General features: G+C 40.8%; 1 protein-coding gene across 3 annotated transcripts in view; it reads right to left on the bottom strand.

The window, feature by feature from the left end:
• Window positions 1–19,248, bottom strand: part of SGK3 (serum/glucocorticoid regulated kinase family member 3) — a 56,167-nt gene that overhangs the window by 21,594 nt on the left and 15,325 nt on the right. For 2 of the 3 annotated variants that reach the window (XM_069004893.1, XM_069004894.1), the window contains exons 2-3: window positions 5,142–5,346; window positions 290–373 (exon numbers count right to left, since the gene is read on the bottom strand). In XM_069004893.1, the coding sequence (XP_068860994.1) occupies window positions 290–373; window positions 5,142–5,219 (162 nt within the window). In that variant the 5' untranslated portion in view covers window positions 5,220–5,346. Of the gene's footprint in view, window positions 1–289; window positions 374–5,141; window positions 5,347–12,428; window positions 12,688–19,248 lie in introns of those variants that run through there. The other variant, XM_069004895.1, reaches the window with a different exon arrangement.

Raw genomic sequence — 19,248 nt, 5'->3', positions numbered from 1 at the left:
TATAATGAAAAAATGCACATTTTAGATGTTGTGACAACCACCAAATTGGAAGTTTCATTAAGCTATGATCCCAAGTAACTATAAAAAAAGTGACAAATAAGTGGATTTTGAGTCTGAAATTCAAACAAACCAGAGTTTAAAAAAACCCACTCCATCATCTTCTTTAATCAGGCTCCTAGGGTTACTAAATGTTGACTTAAACTCCTCAAGAGAGGATTAACTCAAACCATAACACTGCAAGTGTTACTCTGCTATTCTGGTATGATTTCATGGCTTGCTTTTTGCTTACCGTATTGTAGAGTTTATCAAACTCTGCATACCGTCGAAAGACAAACCATTCACTTCTGCCAACAGAGACCAACACTTTGTAAACCTGTAGGAACAAAGACAGTGTTATTGCCCACAAAGCTTAGAGAAACCTCCCAGGTTTAATCCTGTGCTAGAAGTAAGGGCAAGTTGTTAAATTTATTGTGTAAATGCACTTATTGAACCATGTATTTCTTACAGCTAAGTCACACAGACATCAACAGAAATGATTAAAAGAACAATTAAAAGAATCTGGTACTTTACAGAAAATTTTTAAACACCAGGTAAGCAAAAACTAACACCAAAATTGATTTAATGGAGTTTCATAAATCAGTTAATATCCAATAAGAACACCTGGCCATCAGATAGCAGTCTATTAAAATTTAATATGAAATTTGTTAACAACTTGATAATCCATAGTAAAGACTAGTATTAAAGAAGCAAAGCATTTAAAAATACTGAAGCCTGCCTTCACCAAAAGCTAAAGAGAAAGTACATATGAAAGGTACAAAGATAACTGTTCCTTCCAACACCTTGAATACAGAAGAACCCTGGCTGATAGCACAATTGTTCAGGGAGGAAAAAATAGTGCTGTGGCTTAAATACAGCCCATATAACATAATACACAGCACTGGGATGAAGGCAGGTATAGCTGGAACCTGCTGACACTTCTGGCCTTTCAAATGCCATGTCACAGAGGACTTCAGTAACTAGACAGATTGTCAGTCCCTGGATTCATAAATCTGGTTGACAGCAGTGTGTCCAGCAGGCTTCTCCTGTCTCTTAGGCAATTAGTTATCTTCACTTCTCTACTTTCTTGTACTTCCAGAAGGAGCTCAGCTATTCTTTCAGGGAAGAGGATGGGCACAGCAAGGAAATGAGTGCAGAGCGCTGCTAATTCCCAGTGCAGACAACTGGACCAATGCCCCAGTCTCCCCTCTGCCCTGCAATGGCACCTTGACGCTCTCTCTAACTCCCACAGGGGAAGTGGCAGCCCCACCATCCGCTCCTCAGCCTGAGGGCTGCAGTCACGCTCTGTTAACTGCTCACATAAGCTGTTCCCAGTCCCAGACACTGGGGAACACAGGAAGCTGGATGGAAGCATCCAGCAAAATGCCAATGAGACCTTCTAAGAAAACCCACTTTGCCTCATTACTGCTAAACAAGTGTTAGCATAAAACCTACCCACTCCCCTTCTAGAACCTCCTTACACTGTAGACAGCAAAAGCTTCAGCTGCAAAACTTAAGCACTGACCTCCTGAACTGGGTATCTTGTACAGCAATCAAGTCCTGCAAGCCATGTTCAAACACAAAAAACCTCTGCTCCCCATGACTGCAGGGCAAATCAATGCCAACACACTTGAGCAGAGGGCCAAGGCAGACAGCACAGATTGCAGAGTGCACAGGCAAGCATAACTTAGAATACGAGATGATATCCACCTCCTTGGTAACTGCAAAATTAACACAGTTTTGCTCTCAGAGTAGCTGTAGAACAATGATACAATCAACATTTTTTACAAAAGAGAGCATAAAAAAGCCTGTATGAGGTCATCCAGTTCGCACCACTAACAAAGCTCTTGCACACCCCAACAAAGGAAAAGCTGCAAGTTCAACAGTTATGGAAACACTGAGCAGTAAGAACACATACAATATCCACAAAGAATCTGGTAAAACCTAAAACCATGACATGTCTGGGCTGTATGACTAATTTCAGCTACACCTATGTAATGATTAGAGAGATGTGCAATGCTTATTTCTAGAAAGGGGGGGGGGGAGGAATCTAGACTTACTTAGATAATAACCTTTTTAAGTCTAATTATTCCTAATCCAAATTTGGTCTTAGAAAACTCCTTAAACACAGATACGATGCATCCACAACTCATGATACGTGGGTAAAAACCACAAAGCTTTGAAAAAATTAAAAAGAAGAAAAAGAAACAGAATTCCTGAAAGCATCACTGTAAAGTATCTTCCCAGATACAGACAGGACAGGATACAGCTATTTCTGGACGCAGCAAAATTTCTTCACAGAAGTCACTGAAATGAAAAGCCTTCAACTCTGCTGTGGTAGCTCATGCTCCTGGATTAAACACTTGATTTTTATTAAACAAAGAAAAATAAAAAAGTAGGCTGTTTTCCAATTTTGAGAGAGCAGTCATTGAGAAAGTAAGGAAACTATTTATTGTCAACAAATTTTAAAAAAAACCCCAAAACTCCAGTTTCCACAGGGCTGGGGTTTAATATTATACATCACAGGCCTAAGACAAAGTTTTCAGATTTAATCAAACAAACAGCACCCTTGAAAGAGATTTTTTAATAAGCCTATATATAATCCAGGTGTGAAGAGAGATGAGAACAGGTCAGAAGAGAAAATTAAGCCTCAGACATCAAACAGCATAGGGATAAAAGTAAGAAACCCAAAACAAAGCTATTTGTCAAAACAGGCAATGACCTAATATGCAGCAAGGACAGAACAGCAATTAATATAGGCTAGATATGGTTCAAAACAGGGAAATACTTTACTCTTTTTATGAAGAAAGTGAGTGCTGAATCTTCAGAAAAACGCAGGACAGTGAACTAGTGTGGATTTACATAGAGGCTGGTTGCCAGGAATTAAGTGGAAGCAAAAAAGGTTCCCCTCCAGAACATCCGAAAAATGCAAATGCATAATTATTTGAAAAAAGAAAAAAAATTGGTAATAAATATATCAAAAGTATCCAGTATTTAACCAAATCAAATAAAATATTCAATAAAAGATCATGAAAATGCTCAGGAGGAATGAGAAGTTCACTTCCAGAGACAAAGCTGAAAAGCTCATTTAATTATCAGAATGATGACTGCTGAGAGACATGATTGTTTTTAAAAATGCCTTATTAGAGTAAGTGTGAAGGGAAATAGTAGAGCTAGCAAAAGTGAAGTTGCTCATACTTGTCTTGTTTCCATGCCAGCATTAAGTGAGCCACTGGAAGGTCTGAGCTAAAATTCAGTTTCTATTCAGACCAGTAAGATTCTAGAAGTGTCTCAGAAGCAGAAGGGATACACACTGCAAGCAAGGGTAAGGTGAAGACTATACAGTCAGCTGAAATCTTTCCTAGCCTTTATCACTGACCTTTCTTTTCACCCCAAGGTTCTTACTGCTCTTTATAGAAATGGCACTAGTGTGGCCATCAAAAGAGACAGTTATACCTACCACAAACTTGTTAAGAACTGTTTCCCCCCCACATCCCTTTCTCACTCCCTGTCAAAGTACTGATGGGATCCTGTCATTACACACAGCTACAGAAGAGGAGACACAGTAAAAGCACTGACACATGCTGGAATTCACAGTTTCTACCATGAAGTTTAGTATGACCCTCACTTCTGTTATCAAATCCTAAAATATATGTGATAATATTTGAAAGCTTGGTTGTGAAAAGCACTTCTTGTCAAGCTGCTAATTACTCCCTGGCACAGAAAGCAGAAGCCAGCACGACAAAGTGCACCTCTGCACAGTGTAAGCTGGGCTGGATTCCTTCTCCCCTCCTCCCTCAGCCCCCCATTTCTGACGTTTCATACAGCTTTCTAAAGGGCACGCCCAAAGAAAATGCCTTCACACTGCTCAGGCTGTCTCACAGACCTTTAGGTAAAATGACCTGGAAACCACAACATTAGTACACGCTCAATACACCACACTGGTGTATTTTAACAGCAAAACTGCCAGCACTGAGGCAACAAAACAAACCTGTTTTGCTCAAGTTCAGACTTCCATGAAGGTTTTCCTGCTCACCTGAGTTTCACATGCATCCAGAAGTTTAAGGAATTAGTAAAGTTCTCTTTTGTTTATTCCCTTTACCAGCACACTCCCTCCCCAAACTACATCTTGACACACTTGTAGAATCAAACAGCACTGTTCTTCACCGAAGAAGGGAGGTGAAGAGGAAAGGGAGATAACATAACTCATAGTAAACCATTGTTTTGTTGTATTCTTCAGAAAGCAACTCCATATAAGGGTGTTTGCATTCTTCATCTGGAGAGTGACTAATTTGCTCTGTGGAAAAAAAAAATCTTGGAGGAAGTTGCACAAGAGCAATGAAATAGTTTGAGCCTTTTCAAGGAAGTATTTTGATCTTGTCATTTAGGTTTATATAGAAACCAAACAAAAATCCACACCACACTACTTTATTTTTCAGTATGCAATGCAAAGAATTTCCCACACAATAGGAAGACTTCACAACCAGAAAGCCAAACTGGGAGGCAAAGAAAGGAAGAGGAAGAGGAATGGCAAGGAGTGGAAATGGGAACAGGATAGGAAAAAACTCATAAGCATTAGAATCAGAAACAGGAAGGAAGACAGAAAAAAGGTTTTCAAAAAATTTGATGGCTTATACTTTTTTTCATTTTACACAAAAAAATTACAATAGTGTAACACAATATCTGTGAAAGAATGGTCATTAAAACAAACAAAAAACCGCCAAGAACCAAATCCACACTTTACCCCTTTACAAAATAAATGTCTTCATGAAAAGTCATGTAGAATGCCAAAAATGGTACCAAAATGCTTTCCCTGTATTTGGATACTTAGATATTTTACACAAGCAAATGCAGCTATTTCGGGGTAAAAATGGCAGAAATTTATAAAGGCAAGTTCTTTCTGCAGAAAGCAAAACAGGCAAACATTGTATAATATTCACTTTTCACACTGGACTATAGGCAGTGCTCACAAGAGTAAGGAAACTGATTTCCATAAACCTACTGAAAAAAATACGAAGCTTAGTAGCAGAAGAAAAGAAAGCAGCACTGCTAGGCACCAACAGCCTATGCATTTGCCCACAGTGCTTACTCTCTTACATACTTACAGTAAATCTCTTTTTCTTCTCTCTGTGTTCATCAGAGCTGGGAATGCTAACACTTGGGCAGCTCTCTTTGAGATCCATTGTATGTTTCTTGTGACAAATTCGTTACAGGACCCTGCTTCAGGTGTTGCAATCAGGAGGTATTGTCAATGGTACTGATCCAAGATCCGCAGCTTTTCTTGAGAAAATGTGAATTCCATCATGTAATCTTGAAGTGAACATAGAAGGAAAATTTAAGTACAGGAACTCTTGACTCACAGTGCTAAAAACCTGTGTGACAAGAACTTTTGCTGGCAGGAAATGCACATTAATATGCACATATAAAGCCACAATCATGCCTATTCTGTAAACTTTCATGCTTGTAGTCCTTTGTTGTTTCACTGAAATCATCCAAAAAATCACTGTGTAGACATACTGGAAACAGTTTGGGCCCACTACAGACAATACTTTGTAGGAACAAAGGGCATGAAGAAATAATTGAAGATGACAACCTGGTATCAGATATCTGAGAAATGCCACAAACTTGTACATTCAGAACAATTTATTTCAATACCAAACGTTTTCAACTGCATGAGTCTCTACCAAAGGGCACTTCAGATTTGTCATAACATGCTGAGTGCATATAAATGTCACATCACAGATTAATGATGAAATGAGAAAAACTAATTTTTTATGAGAATTTTAGAGAGGGACACAGGCAGCATCATGTGTCTGTCTGAATATTTACCTTCTCTGCCCCTCTCCCCATACTGGGGATACTTTGTGTTTGGCAGAACACCGGGTGTAAGGTCACCCTTTCCCTTCAGTGGAGCACTTAGGTTTCCTTGCAGATTGTAAGAAGGATACAACACAAGAGACTAAAGCCATCAAAAAGGCAGAAAGCTTAGTATTAACCAGATGCCTCTTCACTCATGGAGGGACAGTATTCTCCACACCTGCCCTGAGTACAAGCACATTATTTACTGGACCCCACTGATAACAACAGGAACTTCAGCAGTGCTTAGGAGCAGCCAAAATTAATGCTGCATGGCTACAACCCTCCGTTCGGGTCTGCACACTACAGCCATTTGAACTGCTTCCTTGAATGCAGCACAGATTTAGAACAAGATGTGTCTGATCAACCAACTTACAAACATGAGAAAAGTGTTTTAGAAAGAGGGGGACCTCAGTTCTCTTCAAAATAGCCAGAGGAAAAAGGAGTGCCCAGTTCAACAATAGCTGCCTATTTTCTTAAAACAGGGAAGTATAAAAGTGAACTCTATATTTCATATAATAAATTTCCAAAAAGCACAAAGTAATCCAATGCAATTCTGCTATTAGAGAGACACCCATATTTATGTTGGCACAAAGGCCAAAGCTCCTGGAATCCAGTGAAAAGATTTGTTCTTGATACCCAACTAGTCTCAGTCAGTCAAGCGACTATTTTTCTTGCTCTCAAAAGCCAGATCATCAAACTTCATGTTGTTATTTCTCCTACAGCCATTTAAAATTGAGTTAATTTTCAAAGATTTATCTGATGACTTTAACAAAAAGGAATGTTTAAAACCACTGTAATCACTCCTAAGTGATAGATCATCCATACTGCAACACATTCAGAAAATTATTTTTAGCTACAGCTGCATTTACCTTAATTTGATTGTTCCCTACTTCACCAATTAGTGTTGAGCAGGGTTAAGCTTCTCTCTCCCCCACCTTTATTTGACTAGAACACATTTGGCTTCATCCAAGCCAGTTACACAGACCGTGAGTTTCAAATTGGTTTCTCTTCTCCTTTGAAAAGCTACTGTTAAAAGCTTTATCACAAGAAGGCACACCTTCCACAATTTTATACTGGCATGAGATTAAGGGTGGTCTTCTCCCATTGCCACATACTAAAATTGAGATGTAAAGGTTAACTGACCTCTTCTCCATCATAAGAGGTCCACTAAAACAGTCAACAGGCACCACTTCCAGTAAGTGTTTCACTAAGCTTAGACTTTACTAAGCACTTGTGTCAATCTTTAGCCACTTCAGGTCAGTGTCAGGAACTGAGGATAAGACCCTGTGTTTTATCTGTCTTCCTGCTCATCACAGAAAAACAAGCAAGGCTTTAAAATGGATTAGGTGTTCCCTGATTAATGTCACTCACTGTCCTTCTCCTCTTGTAAACCAACACTCATTACAAAGATTTCCAAGATGCCTGCACTCATTTTCACAAGACAGGCTGTATTTCTCTCATCCCTTCAGTTTCTTATTTTTAGTGTCAGAGTTTTAAATGCCAGTACAGGAGCCATATGGATTAAAAGCTGTAGTCTTGGGAGACTGAGCTTTATGTCAGATCTGAAGTTGAAAGATCTCTGAAAAACAAAAGGTGGAAGTGTCAGATTAATTCAGGAAGAGTTTATTCTTCTTACTGGGGAGAAGCAGAATAAATCATCTGAGAAACCAAAACTGTAATGTTCACATTTCTTTCTTTAAGCTGCCTGGAAGATCACCGGCTGTGATTATTTTCTTACCCTGAGGCATCTCCTCTGAGCCGTGCCTGGGTAATCAACACTAAGCTGAACTGACAAACTTGGAAGAACTGCATTTTCACTTTGCCACTAAGCTCCAGCGGATCAGAGCGTTCTTTCAGTTTCTATTTGCCTCGAGCACATCAGATCTTGAGAGCTTCTTACACCTGAACTGTAGGTCTGAAATAGGGATAGACTTGCCTTAATCTTTACCATGCTGTAGTTACGAACACAGCTGTAGGTTAAATAGCAGGTAAAACCACTAATGCTCTGATAACTACATGAAGTAATAACGGAGAGAAAACAGTAGAGACATATTTTTATCCACAGCTTCAAAAGTGGAAATTGCAGCATTTTGAAGGATGCCAGATACGAGTGAATTTAACAGACCCTGTCAGCAGAGAAGTCTCTACCTCTGGTTACAGCGTTTCCTGGAACGAACAACAAGCAGCTCCTCAGCTCAACTTTGATAAAAGACCAAAAGGGAAGGGAATGTCAGAAAACCATGTATCAAAGTAAGTCCCCTCAAATCAAACTTGGGCACCAGTGAAAGACACAGATAATGCAGATAATGTGCAAGACAGGTTAATGCTGAGACCAGTGTTGTCCAGAAACAGCTGAAACTTAAGCTGCTACAGTATGTAGGCCTGGAACAGGAGAAGGCACAGAGAAAGGTAGAGTAGAACAGAAGTCACCAGTCCTCCTGGCACAGTTTCAAGCCTATCAACAGCTACACTGTCCATTCTCTCCAAGGGGGCTGTCAAAAAGCCAGCAGTATTTTCACCGTTTCCTGCAGGAAGCCACAACAACATCAATTTTCAGGCTGACCCTTGCCTCTGGTGAAGCAAGAGCTTGGCAATAGCAGAACCCTGACACCATGAGAGCATACACAAATCTACTACACCCACAAATGAATGCCTGACTATAAAATCTTCTGTGCAGCCTCCTAGTAGCTGCATGCAACAGGCAAATATGACATAGTTTAGCAGTATGTGGCATCCTCCTTTTACTCTCCTCTACATAAGCAAATTGTATTAGAAAAGGTTTCTGAAGTTTCAGATTATTTTATTCTGCACTGAAACATTTTCTGTTCTTTTTAAAATGGTAGTGGCCTAAAGATGATACCACTGCATAATCAAAAGATCCTTTTTCTGGGTGCTTATGCTTCAACCTCTGCCCAGAATGTCCAAGGCTAGATCGTGTAGCTGCGTACTCACCTGCTGCCTCTCCAACTGCTGCCAAATTGCCTTAAATACCTCTAAGGCCAGTGCAAATCACACTCACTCTTTAAGTAACACAAGGGAAGCAGAGAGAAGAACAAAGACCCCAAAAGACTTCCTGCAAGCATGCTTGGAGGAATCACCAGGATCCATATCCATTGGAACCCAACATTGGAACACTGTATAGGCACTTCCCTATACACTAATCATCGGCTTTGAAGGACTTACTTTGGGACTGAGTCATCAGTAAAACCAGCTGCTGAAAATCTCACCTGTGATTCCAATTACAGAAGGAACCTGCACACAAAGAAACAGAAAGCAAGGCACAGGAGGCAGTCCCATTATTCGCTATAAACACTACCCTATTTCCTTAACTTTAGAGAAAGTATCAACTTTGGCATACTTTTCATCACTTCCTCAGTCTTCTCTACATACACTGATAATGGCTCAACATATGACTGGACCTTACACAATCTTGGAGAAAACCCAGAAAGTCAACTTTTTCTCAAGCTCTCTATGGAGAAATATGTCCCATTCTTGTTACCAGACAGGCGACCAACACACAGGAAATGGGAGACGAGATATTCAGAATCTAGTGCAACAGAAACACAGGATGAGGAGATCCAGGGACTGTACATGAAGTCAAATGCTTCAGAGAAAGCCAAAAGCAAAACACAGACTGCTAATCTCTAAAGAGACAGGGATGGCCAGAAGTGGTTCAATAATGAGGTTCTGGAGAAAACGGATTTCATTCACAGAAGAGATCCTTTTAAATACCACATTACATACGATTTTTAATACAGTAACACTAGACACCAGGGTAGACCTCTAGCAAGACTTCACCTGAATTAAAAAAGAGAGCACTAACCAAAATACTCTAGTCAATCCTTGGCTTATCTCCACACTCCCTTCTAACTACAATTTGAGAGAGTTGAGAATTCAGCCACTGCTATAAAGGAAAAAGCCTGCTCCCTGTTTACACATCCACCCACTATCTAGCAGTTTTAAAAATCTCTAGTAGCACCACTCCTCTGCAGCAACATGGGCAAAGTCCGATTCAGCTGAATCTTTCTACTTACAGAAAAGGACAGCAGGTACAGTGAAAACTCAACCAAAGGAATAAAATAAGTAACTACCCTCTTTTTGTCTCTATCAAATTTCCTTTGGAGAAGTCAGGCAAGCATTGCATTCCCACGATTGTACTGCATCCAAGAACATCCCTTCTGCCCCACCTCCCAAAAGAAGCTCCAGTAAGTTGCTCTTAACTGGCATATAACAAGATCCGTGGCTTGGACTAGACCTATTTGCATTCATATTTATTACATGACAGAACACAGGTTCTCTGCTGTGGTAAGCAAACCCTGAGTAATAAAATGGGTCTTAAGAACAAACACCGCCAGTAAGAGGCAGCTGTCTTTTAATCCTAAACACAGCTCCATAATAATTTCAACTTTAGGCTATGTCCACAGTATCCACAAGGATCACTATGTGCCTCAGATGGTACAACTTACACAAACAACAGAGTATATTAAAAAATCCAGTTTGTCTTACACTTGCTACCTGCACATTTCTTGGTGTGCTTTCTCAGCCTGCCTACACACCGGGTCCAATTAAATTTTAAATGCAGATGCCTAAGGATAGCAGAGCTCAAGAGTTATAGTGACAGCACTGTAAGCTCCTTTGAAGAGGTCTTACAGACAGCTGTCAACAGCCATCTGCAACATAGTCAGTTCTACGTAAGAGGGCAGTCAGACTTCAGTAAACACCAAGCAAATAATCCAGCCTCATTTTACCGTCTGGATGAAAATTAAACAAGAGAACACCACATTTCAATTCTAGATATACTGGACATGTTCTTACACGACCTTCAACAGAAGTCACCAACTGCTCTCCCTCTGTTTCACTACATAAACACAGAATTCTGATCTGTTTAAGACTGATGCTACTGCTAACATATTGAACATGGACAGAGTTCCTGGATTTTATATACTGTAATTGGCAAAAAGGTAAAATACATATAACAGAATATAACTGGATAATAACATAATGAAATATGTAAATCTAAGCTGCAGGCCACAATCTAGAAATCACACTTTTGAAGTCTGTGCCTTACAGAACCGATGGCTGCCTAGAACCATAAATCTGTTGCATAATGAAAACAACTTAAACACTTGAATATGAAAGGCAAGCAAGAGAAAGACCCTTTAGCAATATACAAACTGCGTGTCCAGTTCACCACCAGTTGATTCATCATGTTACATCGGCGCAACCACAGTGAGTATTCTATGTCATTCTTCAGGGACAGTTTACAGACTCCCACAGGTAAGAGCATACACTAACCTCTCACATATTTCTGTGCTGCACAGAGAATGAGAAGGTTCAGTTCACAAAGATTCAGAGATTAGTTGCTTATGTACAGAAAACAGAATTTGGTGCAACAATATCAGATGTGGTGAGGCTGTAATTTACATCACAGGTGGGAATTTGAAGCTGGAAAGCAATTTTAACACATTATGTTGTTATTATTATTATGTTACATTATCATGTAACCACTAGTGCCTACTTCTTCAGCTTTGCCAAGGTTGTTAAAGCAACCAGTACTTCTCACTGACATGGGCAAGTCAATTGTGCTGGATTTCTGATCTAAATGAGGATCTCAAAGTATCTTTTAAGAAACTGGTCAGCTTTCTAGCTTTAAGTTATAAGAAATACCATGCACGGAGACTACCTTAACAGCAGTGAACTTTCCAAAATGCTTTCCAAAAGCTAGTAACAATTTTTCCTGAAATCTAAAGTATCTTAAAGCCTTCAGGAAAACACTCCTCCATATGCAGCTTCTGTTTTTACCATTAGTTCATATTACAGTCATTGAAGAGATTGATCTGCAGGTGAAGACCATTAAAAAAAACCAAATTGAGAACTATATTTAGACACTGAGATTGAAACAACACTAACGTTAGAAGAATCAAAAATAGAGTAACACCAACCCTTAAAAATACAGTCTCATTCTGTGTGTGTGTCTATAAAACCACTTGAAATGTCTGAAAGAAGTTATAAAAAAACCTTAGCTACAAGGATACTGCAGCAAGTGATATTCACAGAAATCTTCAGCACAGGAAGAACCATAAGGGCATTCAGGTGACACTGCTGTACTGTGATGAAATGCACTACCAGCGTGACAACGTATTGTAAGTTTACAGGGGAATAAGAAAGGCACATTCCATCCTACAAAACTACTGCACGTTTAGAAGCAGCAGTTAGACCTTTACGAGCTGCTAGAGGAGGAAAACCCACATAGACACACACATTTAAAAAAAAAAAAAAAAAAAAAAAAAAAGACGAGCTGTCAAAACAGCTTTAGCCATAACACTTTACAACAGCCTTTTAATTAACCTCCACAAAATTAAATTCCTCAAGGGTACCTGAATCCCGACAAGGCAGCGTTGCCTAAGACGCTTCAGTGCTGCTCCCCCGAAACACCAGCACGCCCTGGCTGCGAACCACTCGGGGAAGGACGAGAACGACCGCGCAGAGGCCGCCCCGGTTCCCGTCCCCGGGTACCACGGATCCGCACCTACCTCCTCCTCCTCCTCCTCCTCACCGGCGCAGCCACCGGCTTCACCGCCCCGCGAGGATCTCGGGAACCAAACCAAGCTTCTCTCGCCTTTACCCCAACAACTATTTCTCGGCTCCCCGACTTCTAGGAAGTTCAGGCGTTCCTCCCGTTCCCGGCCGAGCGCCCGCCACCGCTACCCCGCGCGGCCATCTCCCGCCCCCGCAGGATAACGCGCTCGGGGCTCGGCGGCCAGGGAAAGGGAAAGGCGGCTCCGCCTGGGCGCGGAGGCTGCGGCCGCCCTCTCTTCCTCCCTCCCTCCTTCTTCTCTTCCCTCCCTCCTTCCCTGCCTCCCGCCCCTCCCCGCCCGCGGCGCCAGGCTGCCCGCCCGCCCGCGCAACCCGCCGCGGAGCCCAGACCCCGGCTCGCCCCGGGCTGTGGGACGGGGCCGGGAGGCGAGATCCTCTCCCCCTCCCGTCCCATATATATATAAACACACTAAAATACAAAACTTTAATTTTTTTTCTTTTAGGGGCAAGTTTCCACTTCCCCCAATCCCAAGGTTTCAGTCCCCTCTCCCCTCCCCAGCCCCTAGGGGGATGCTCCTGCTTCTGCTGGGCGGCTCCCCACAGAAACGCTGGAAAAACAGCAGCGCTCTGGTAAAAATAACCTAAAAACACCCCTACGCACACGAGGGGTTTCAGTTTAACTCTTCAGTGTGTCCAGGGGTGCCCACAATCCACCGGCAAGGCCGTCATTAAACCAACCAGCTGCTGTAATGACAGCTCTTTTTCTGTAAGGGCAGGAGAAGTAACACGGGAAATTAGATAGGTTTGTATAACATGTAGCACTATACAGGGAACTATTTCAGGGATAAGTTTCAACACCTCCGTTAAAATTCAACTGGACCTCTTAAAATTACGTGTAACTTGGTAAGTTTTTCCTGAGCAAATTGAGGCCATAAAACAGTTATAAAAATATAAGTTCTAGACAAAAAACCCCCACCCTCCTTTAATGACAGTATCACTCCTCACTTTATTTTGTTAACAAGATCTAAAAGTGCAGGACAAACAGGAATTAGCGTGGATTCTGTTTAACAGAAAAGACCAACACCCATTAAGTTAAAGCCTCATGTTTACTGAGGATCTGCTATGCTTTCAAACATTCAGAGAAGGCTTAAAAGGCAGGGAATACCTAATGCAAATGGTAACACTCAGGATGAGTTAAAAGCCTATGCCATTTTAGCTTCCTCCCTATAAATACCTGAAATGTTTCTTGGGATTTCAACGGCCATGTAAAGAATGAGCAAGTGTGCAAATACTGCAGCCCACTCCGTTGTATCACCAAGAACACCAGGGAGTCCCCAAAACCCCACGAGTTGCCATCAGGAACTGTTCTATTGATTATAGAGAAGCCCCATGCTCCACAGGCCTGTCTTCACAAGATTTGTCTTTGGGCCTGACAGGACATGATGGTGCTCATTTCAACAGTCACAGGTAATGGCAAGTATCCGGCAAGGAGCAATTCAGGAGATACTGTTTCTAAACAGCCCTGCTGCAGAAGTATTCCTGCATAATACTATGCTCATGTGTCAGGCACTGACAGTCATCCAAGCACTCTCCAAAAACAAATCAGAGAAGCAGTCTGGCAGTTTTTAAAATACGTCAGTGTTTGGATTAGTGTGTTGTAACTGTGTACACACAAGCTACAAGTCAACTGGATCACAAGCTTCCATTTCAATAGAGTCCACACAGGAAGAAATGAGGAATTTTCCCATCCTAACCTGCCCTTTCCTGATTTTGGAGTTTTGTGGTTTTGGATAGGTACTGCTAGATATTGAGACTCGGCATTGTTGCAACAGCCTTCTCTTGCTCATTCAGATCTGGCAAGGTATTTGCCTCTGCATTCATGGAGAAGTTTTAAAGAGGCTTTGTTAGGACTTCTCATGGTGAGCCCCAGACCAGAATGCTTCTGAACTTCAGTCAGTTAGAATAACCCACTGGCAAATAATTTAGTCAGGTAATCTGTATTCAAGAGCTATTTTACTCTGCAGTTGTTTAGCAGTGTTTTGCTTCTGTCTGGTTGATAGTTTTTGATTAATTATTAACTTGTCAGCAGATCAGTTCAGTGGAGCTATTGACTGATTTACAGTACAGCCTCAACCCAGGAAAGGTGAGAAGATGACCCTGGCTTAGAGATAATTTAACTCTGTCTCCCTGTCCACACAATCTAAACCCTAAACCTTTGACTAAAGAGCAGCTATTTGCCCTTCCTTGGACTTAAAATCTCTCTGAAGACTGGGCTGTTGAGCAGTTAATTTTATGCAGTTCCTCTCCCTATTCTGGAGTAGGTAATTAGAGATCAGCAACACTGTACATATCCTTAAATTGTAATTTGTCTGAATGAATTCCACAGCACGTTCATCTGTCTAGTGCATCATACTATGCAAAACACTGTTAAGGTCCTAAAATTTAAATAAACTGTAATTTACAGATTTGCTTGATAAGCTTTTAAAGGCTAATATTCTAATGTCAAGGTGGATACCCAGTGGTTAACTGCATAGCACACAGAGAAATGCACGGAACTCAACTCGCCTTTTAGAAGTTAAAGGTCAGCATTCATTTTGAGATTTTTGTCCCCAGGAACTCCCTTGCATTCCCCATTTATGTTTTCTGGGCAGTAATACACACAGAGAATCTCGTTTCCACTGCTTTGCAGTATTTTGCTTCTAAGGAATGTTACAAATCTATGTAGTGTGCTGTCATCCCAACTATTTTAAGCCTTTGCTCAAGGAATATCAGTGATTGGGTGGTGGGGGTGGAAAATACAAGAAAAGGGAAGAGAAATTAAGGACCCATCTCAATCTTCCAAATACAAGAGGTCACAGAAATGCAGAGTACCTTTAACATGTTTCTCCAAGCCCAGGATGAGCAGGTAGCAACAATATGAACTATTCAGTTCTGTTTTTACTGAAAATGTCCTTAAATTACCATGAATACCTTGTCCCAGACCAAAGTCTCATTTTATAACATCAAGAGAACTATACAGACAAAAATAGAGCATAAAAAAATCATTATAAGACAAAGACACACAGGAATACAGATGACTTGTTTAAATGCAGCCAGCAGCTTTGCTACTGAACACTGTTCCATAGGAATATACTGTGAAACTTTTGTATACATTCAAATTCACACAAAAGCACAGCCCAAACCACTTGACAAGCTAGTCCAAAAATGTTACTTCTAAAACACAGCAGGTCATTGAGTAACAAAATCATTACCTCACTATCAGCTTCAAACACCAACACCACAGCTTTCCACTTCAGTTCCTGCATTTTCAAAGGAGTATCTCAGCCTACCTCTAACACCAAGCTTTCTATCCTACTTTTCACACTAAGGAAAACACAACCTCCTTGCCCTAGAACAGTGTCAATAGTCAGCAGGTTTGGACACTGAGATGAGATGGTGTTTAGAATTAAAACTTCTTCTGTGTCAGTATCTTGTCAACTGTTAATTCCAGTTAAACCAAATGTGTCCATTTAGAACCTTCCGAACATGATGTGGTAATAGATATGAAGTAATCTTTTAAATAATTAGTGTTAGCCTTTAGCCCATCAGGCCCTGAACTTAGACTTCATTCAGGAAACAACACATGGCCACTGTAGTTAACTTCACGTGTGCCAGCTGTTCTAATCAAAGGACCCAACTCCCCGCAGGTTTTACCCACCTACACAGCACTGAGCAGTCTGAGGACATCACCCTTTTGAAAGGCCTCAGGCAGCAATGGATGGGCCTCACAATGACACAGGCACAGAAACTCTGGGCAAATACTGTCTAACACCAGGGATTCTGGCTGCCACAAAGACCCCATAACAATCTATGAAGACAGATATGCACCGGCCCTGTTCTGTGAGTTACTCTCACACTGCTTTCCAGCCCCTTGTTTGGTGGCTAATTAGGCTATGTTAACACCCCACTGTCTGCTTAGGAACAGGACTTAGAAGAGGCATGGGCCAGTTGGGACCAGGCATTCAGCGCTGCAAAGTGTGACACCCGAGAGCTGTATACTGGAGAAAACAGTGTCCTGTTGGACTCCCTGGACTCATGAGATTACCAGAAAACACAGGCTTCCATGGACAAAATCAAGTAAGAGAAGACACTCAGTGGGAAAGTGAACAAGCTGAAAGCCCGAGAGTTAGAACTGTGGAAGAATTGCCAGCTGGGCAAGATTTAAAGCTCACAATGCAGGTGCAAGCAACAGTATCACCAGGTAACTGTTTTTTACCAAAGCTGGTTTTGTAACACTTAATGAATGCATGCATATTAACAGATTTCATTTAACTCATTTTCATAGTTGCATGCCTGTGCTTATTAGAGGAATCTGAGTAATGGTTCAATTTTACATGAGCTGCTCAGAGGAAATGGTTTTTTCCCTAATTTCTTTTTGTACTCTAGATCAGCTACAGAATGTCTTCAGATGACAGTCTTTCAATCTGAAGGAATGAAAGGAATACTTAAAAGACTGATTCATTGCAAACATATATTTCAACCCCTTCTCCCAAGCAAACTAACCAACCCACCACAAACTACCACAAGCCACCTAAACACTGCTGAAAGATTTAGTATTATCTCTTGACAAAGCCTAAGAACTTGGCAAGTAAAAGCAGGCTTCATTCATAGTGACATAGTGAACTGCCAGTTTTCCAGCACTCCAGACACAAAGATGATGATCCATGTATTACAAGAAGAATGTCCTGGAGCACAGAGGTTAATATCAAAATTGCGATCTGCAACACTACATGGACTCTCCCCTAAGCATAGCAAACACCACAAATCAAAATGATGGAAAACTGTAGAAAAATCATAATAAACTGCATCATTTCATGAACATCACAGAGCGTGTATAACATGAACCAGAAAAATGACAGCAGCACCACATCAAAGAAATTCCTCACAGAAGCTCAGAAGAAAACTGGTTTAAATCAACTGAAGTATTTACTAAAAAGGAACACTAGTACACAAGCAAGCATTCTGCCAATAGCATAAATGCACAATGAAATTTCCAAGTAAAAAAGCAGTATCAGGCAGTGAAATACCATATCTGCAATTTCAATACATGCATCTCTATTTTCCTGACTTCATCCTCCTCAAGTTCTTTACTTCCCTCATGCACACACCAAAATTTATTACTGTTACCATATATGGAGTACTTTTTTTCAGGTTAGTTTCACCTTTTTCAATGATTAGTTTCTAAAAATTACTTAGCATGCAAGGCATTTAAAGTGAATGGTGAATTCAGTGTACATGAACTGTCTGACCCAAATCCTGCTGTTTACATCTTGTTCACTTACCACTCCAATTAGCTGGCAAGGTTGCACCAGGAGACATCACCCAACATAGCTGTGTCCTTAGGAGAAGAACCACTATCAGAGGGCACATGGCCCTTACCTTTTTTTGCCCTGCAGCTGTCCTCACTTACTGCAAGTGTGCAGTATGGAGCAGGTGCCCAAGTGAAACCTCCACGAACTAGTTCAGCTACCAGAAGAAGAACAGTATGAATGCTGAACTCCTGATAGCCTAGTTTACCTTAGTTATCAGTTATCTCAGAGACCCAGAGTGTGGATACTGCCTCAAGGCACCTCCACACACTCACATGGAATCACAAAAGATTTATGTGGGTTTCAAGAATACGAGGAAAAAGAAGCAGCTTGGACCTGGCTTACCACCAAGTCCTACAAGGGTGAATACATATATAAAAAAAGGAAATATATCTATAACAAAAGGACAAAGATAACCAGCTGCTTTATAGGCATATAGCAACACATGTGCTTGACATATCACATATACATCTTATTGGTACATGCTGAAATGTTCTGGGACTAGTTTCAGCAGACATGCATAAAACACAGTAATAAATTACTGCACTGGTAAACACCATGAGGCTGGTTATCAAATACAGCCCATAAAGTATAAATTGCTAAGAAAACCCCCCAACTGACAGCACTGTATGACATGCATTTCACTCTCAACAAAGACTCTGGAATTCCATTTATAAATACAGTTCTATAAAATAGGTCAAGTCTCTGAGTTTCCAGGAGATCTGAGCAATTTGTGCAGGAAGGTATACCAAAGCTAAGTATAAAAGAAAAAAATCTCTTTAAGTGGTAATTCCGTATGGATGTTTCTTATTTCAGCCTCCTGAAACCCAGCTACAGCACGTTCTACTAGAATTGCAAATACAGTCTGGGGTGAACAAACATGCTTTGGTAAACAAGTTCTCTGGCACACAATGTTATGTAGGTGGGGTCTACCCAGAAAGTCAAGAGTTCTTCCTCAAATTGTAGAGATGGCAAGAGCATAAGGACCCCGTTTGCATTTTCAAGCTATTTACTGGTATTGTATTCAAAAGAAACTGAACAAGGGCTTTGGTTTGGGGTGTGTATGTCCCCTCACAAAAGGCTCATAGGCTTTTTCCAAATTAAAAGCATTTTAAAGGCAGCCTAGGATCTACAGAATGGACCAGATTTGTTTTTGCTATTCTATTAATACTTCCAACAAACTGTTTATGGCAGAAGACACACGCATTCCACTAAAGCACTGTTATGCACCAACTCAGAGTAGAAAAAAGGTAGCAACAATGAAAAAAAAAACCAACCTACTAATGCAAGACACAGATTTAAGAAAAATGTTTCAAGCTTTTATTATTTGCTGGCCTTACTTTGCTTACTTATTTATCTAGTCATTTCCCAGGTTTGCCAGATTCCCAACCCTATTCCTGACCCACAGAGAAGATGTATACTCATTTACTAGCTATGGAATCCAATTTTTGTTCTCCAAGAACATTTT

This window comes from Aphelocoma coerulescens, chromosome 2 (genome assembly GCF_041296385.1).
Source record: "Aphelocoma coerulescens isolate FSJ_1873_10779 chromosome 2, UR_Acoe_1.0, whole genome shotgun sequence".
NCBI classification, from domain to species: Eukaryota; Metazoa; Chordata; class Aves; order Passeriformes; family Corvidae; genus Aphelocoma; species Aphelocoma coerulescens.
The sequence above is the reverse complement of the archived record's forward strand: the minus strand, read 5'-3'. Positions and strand labels throughout refer to the sequence as shown.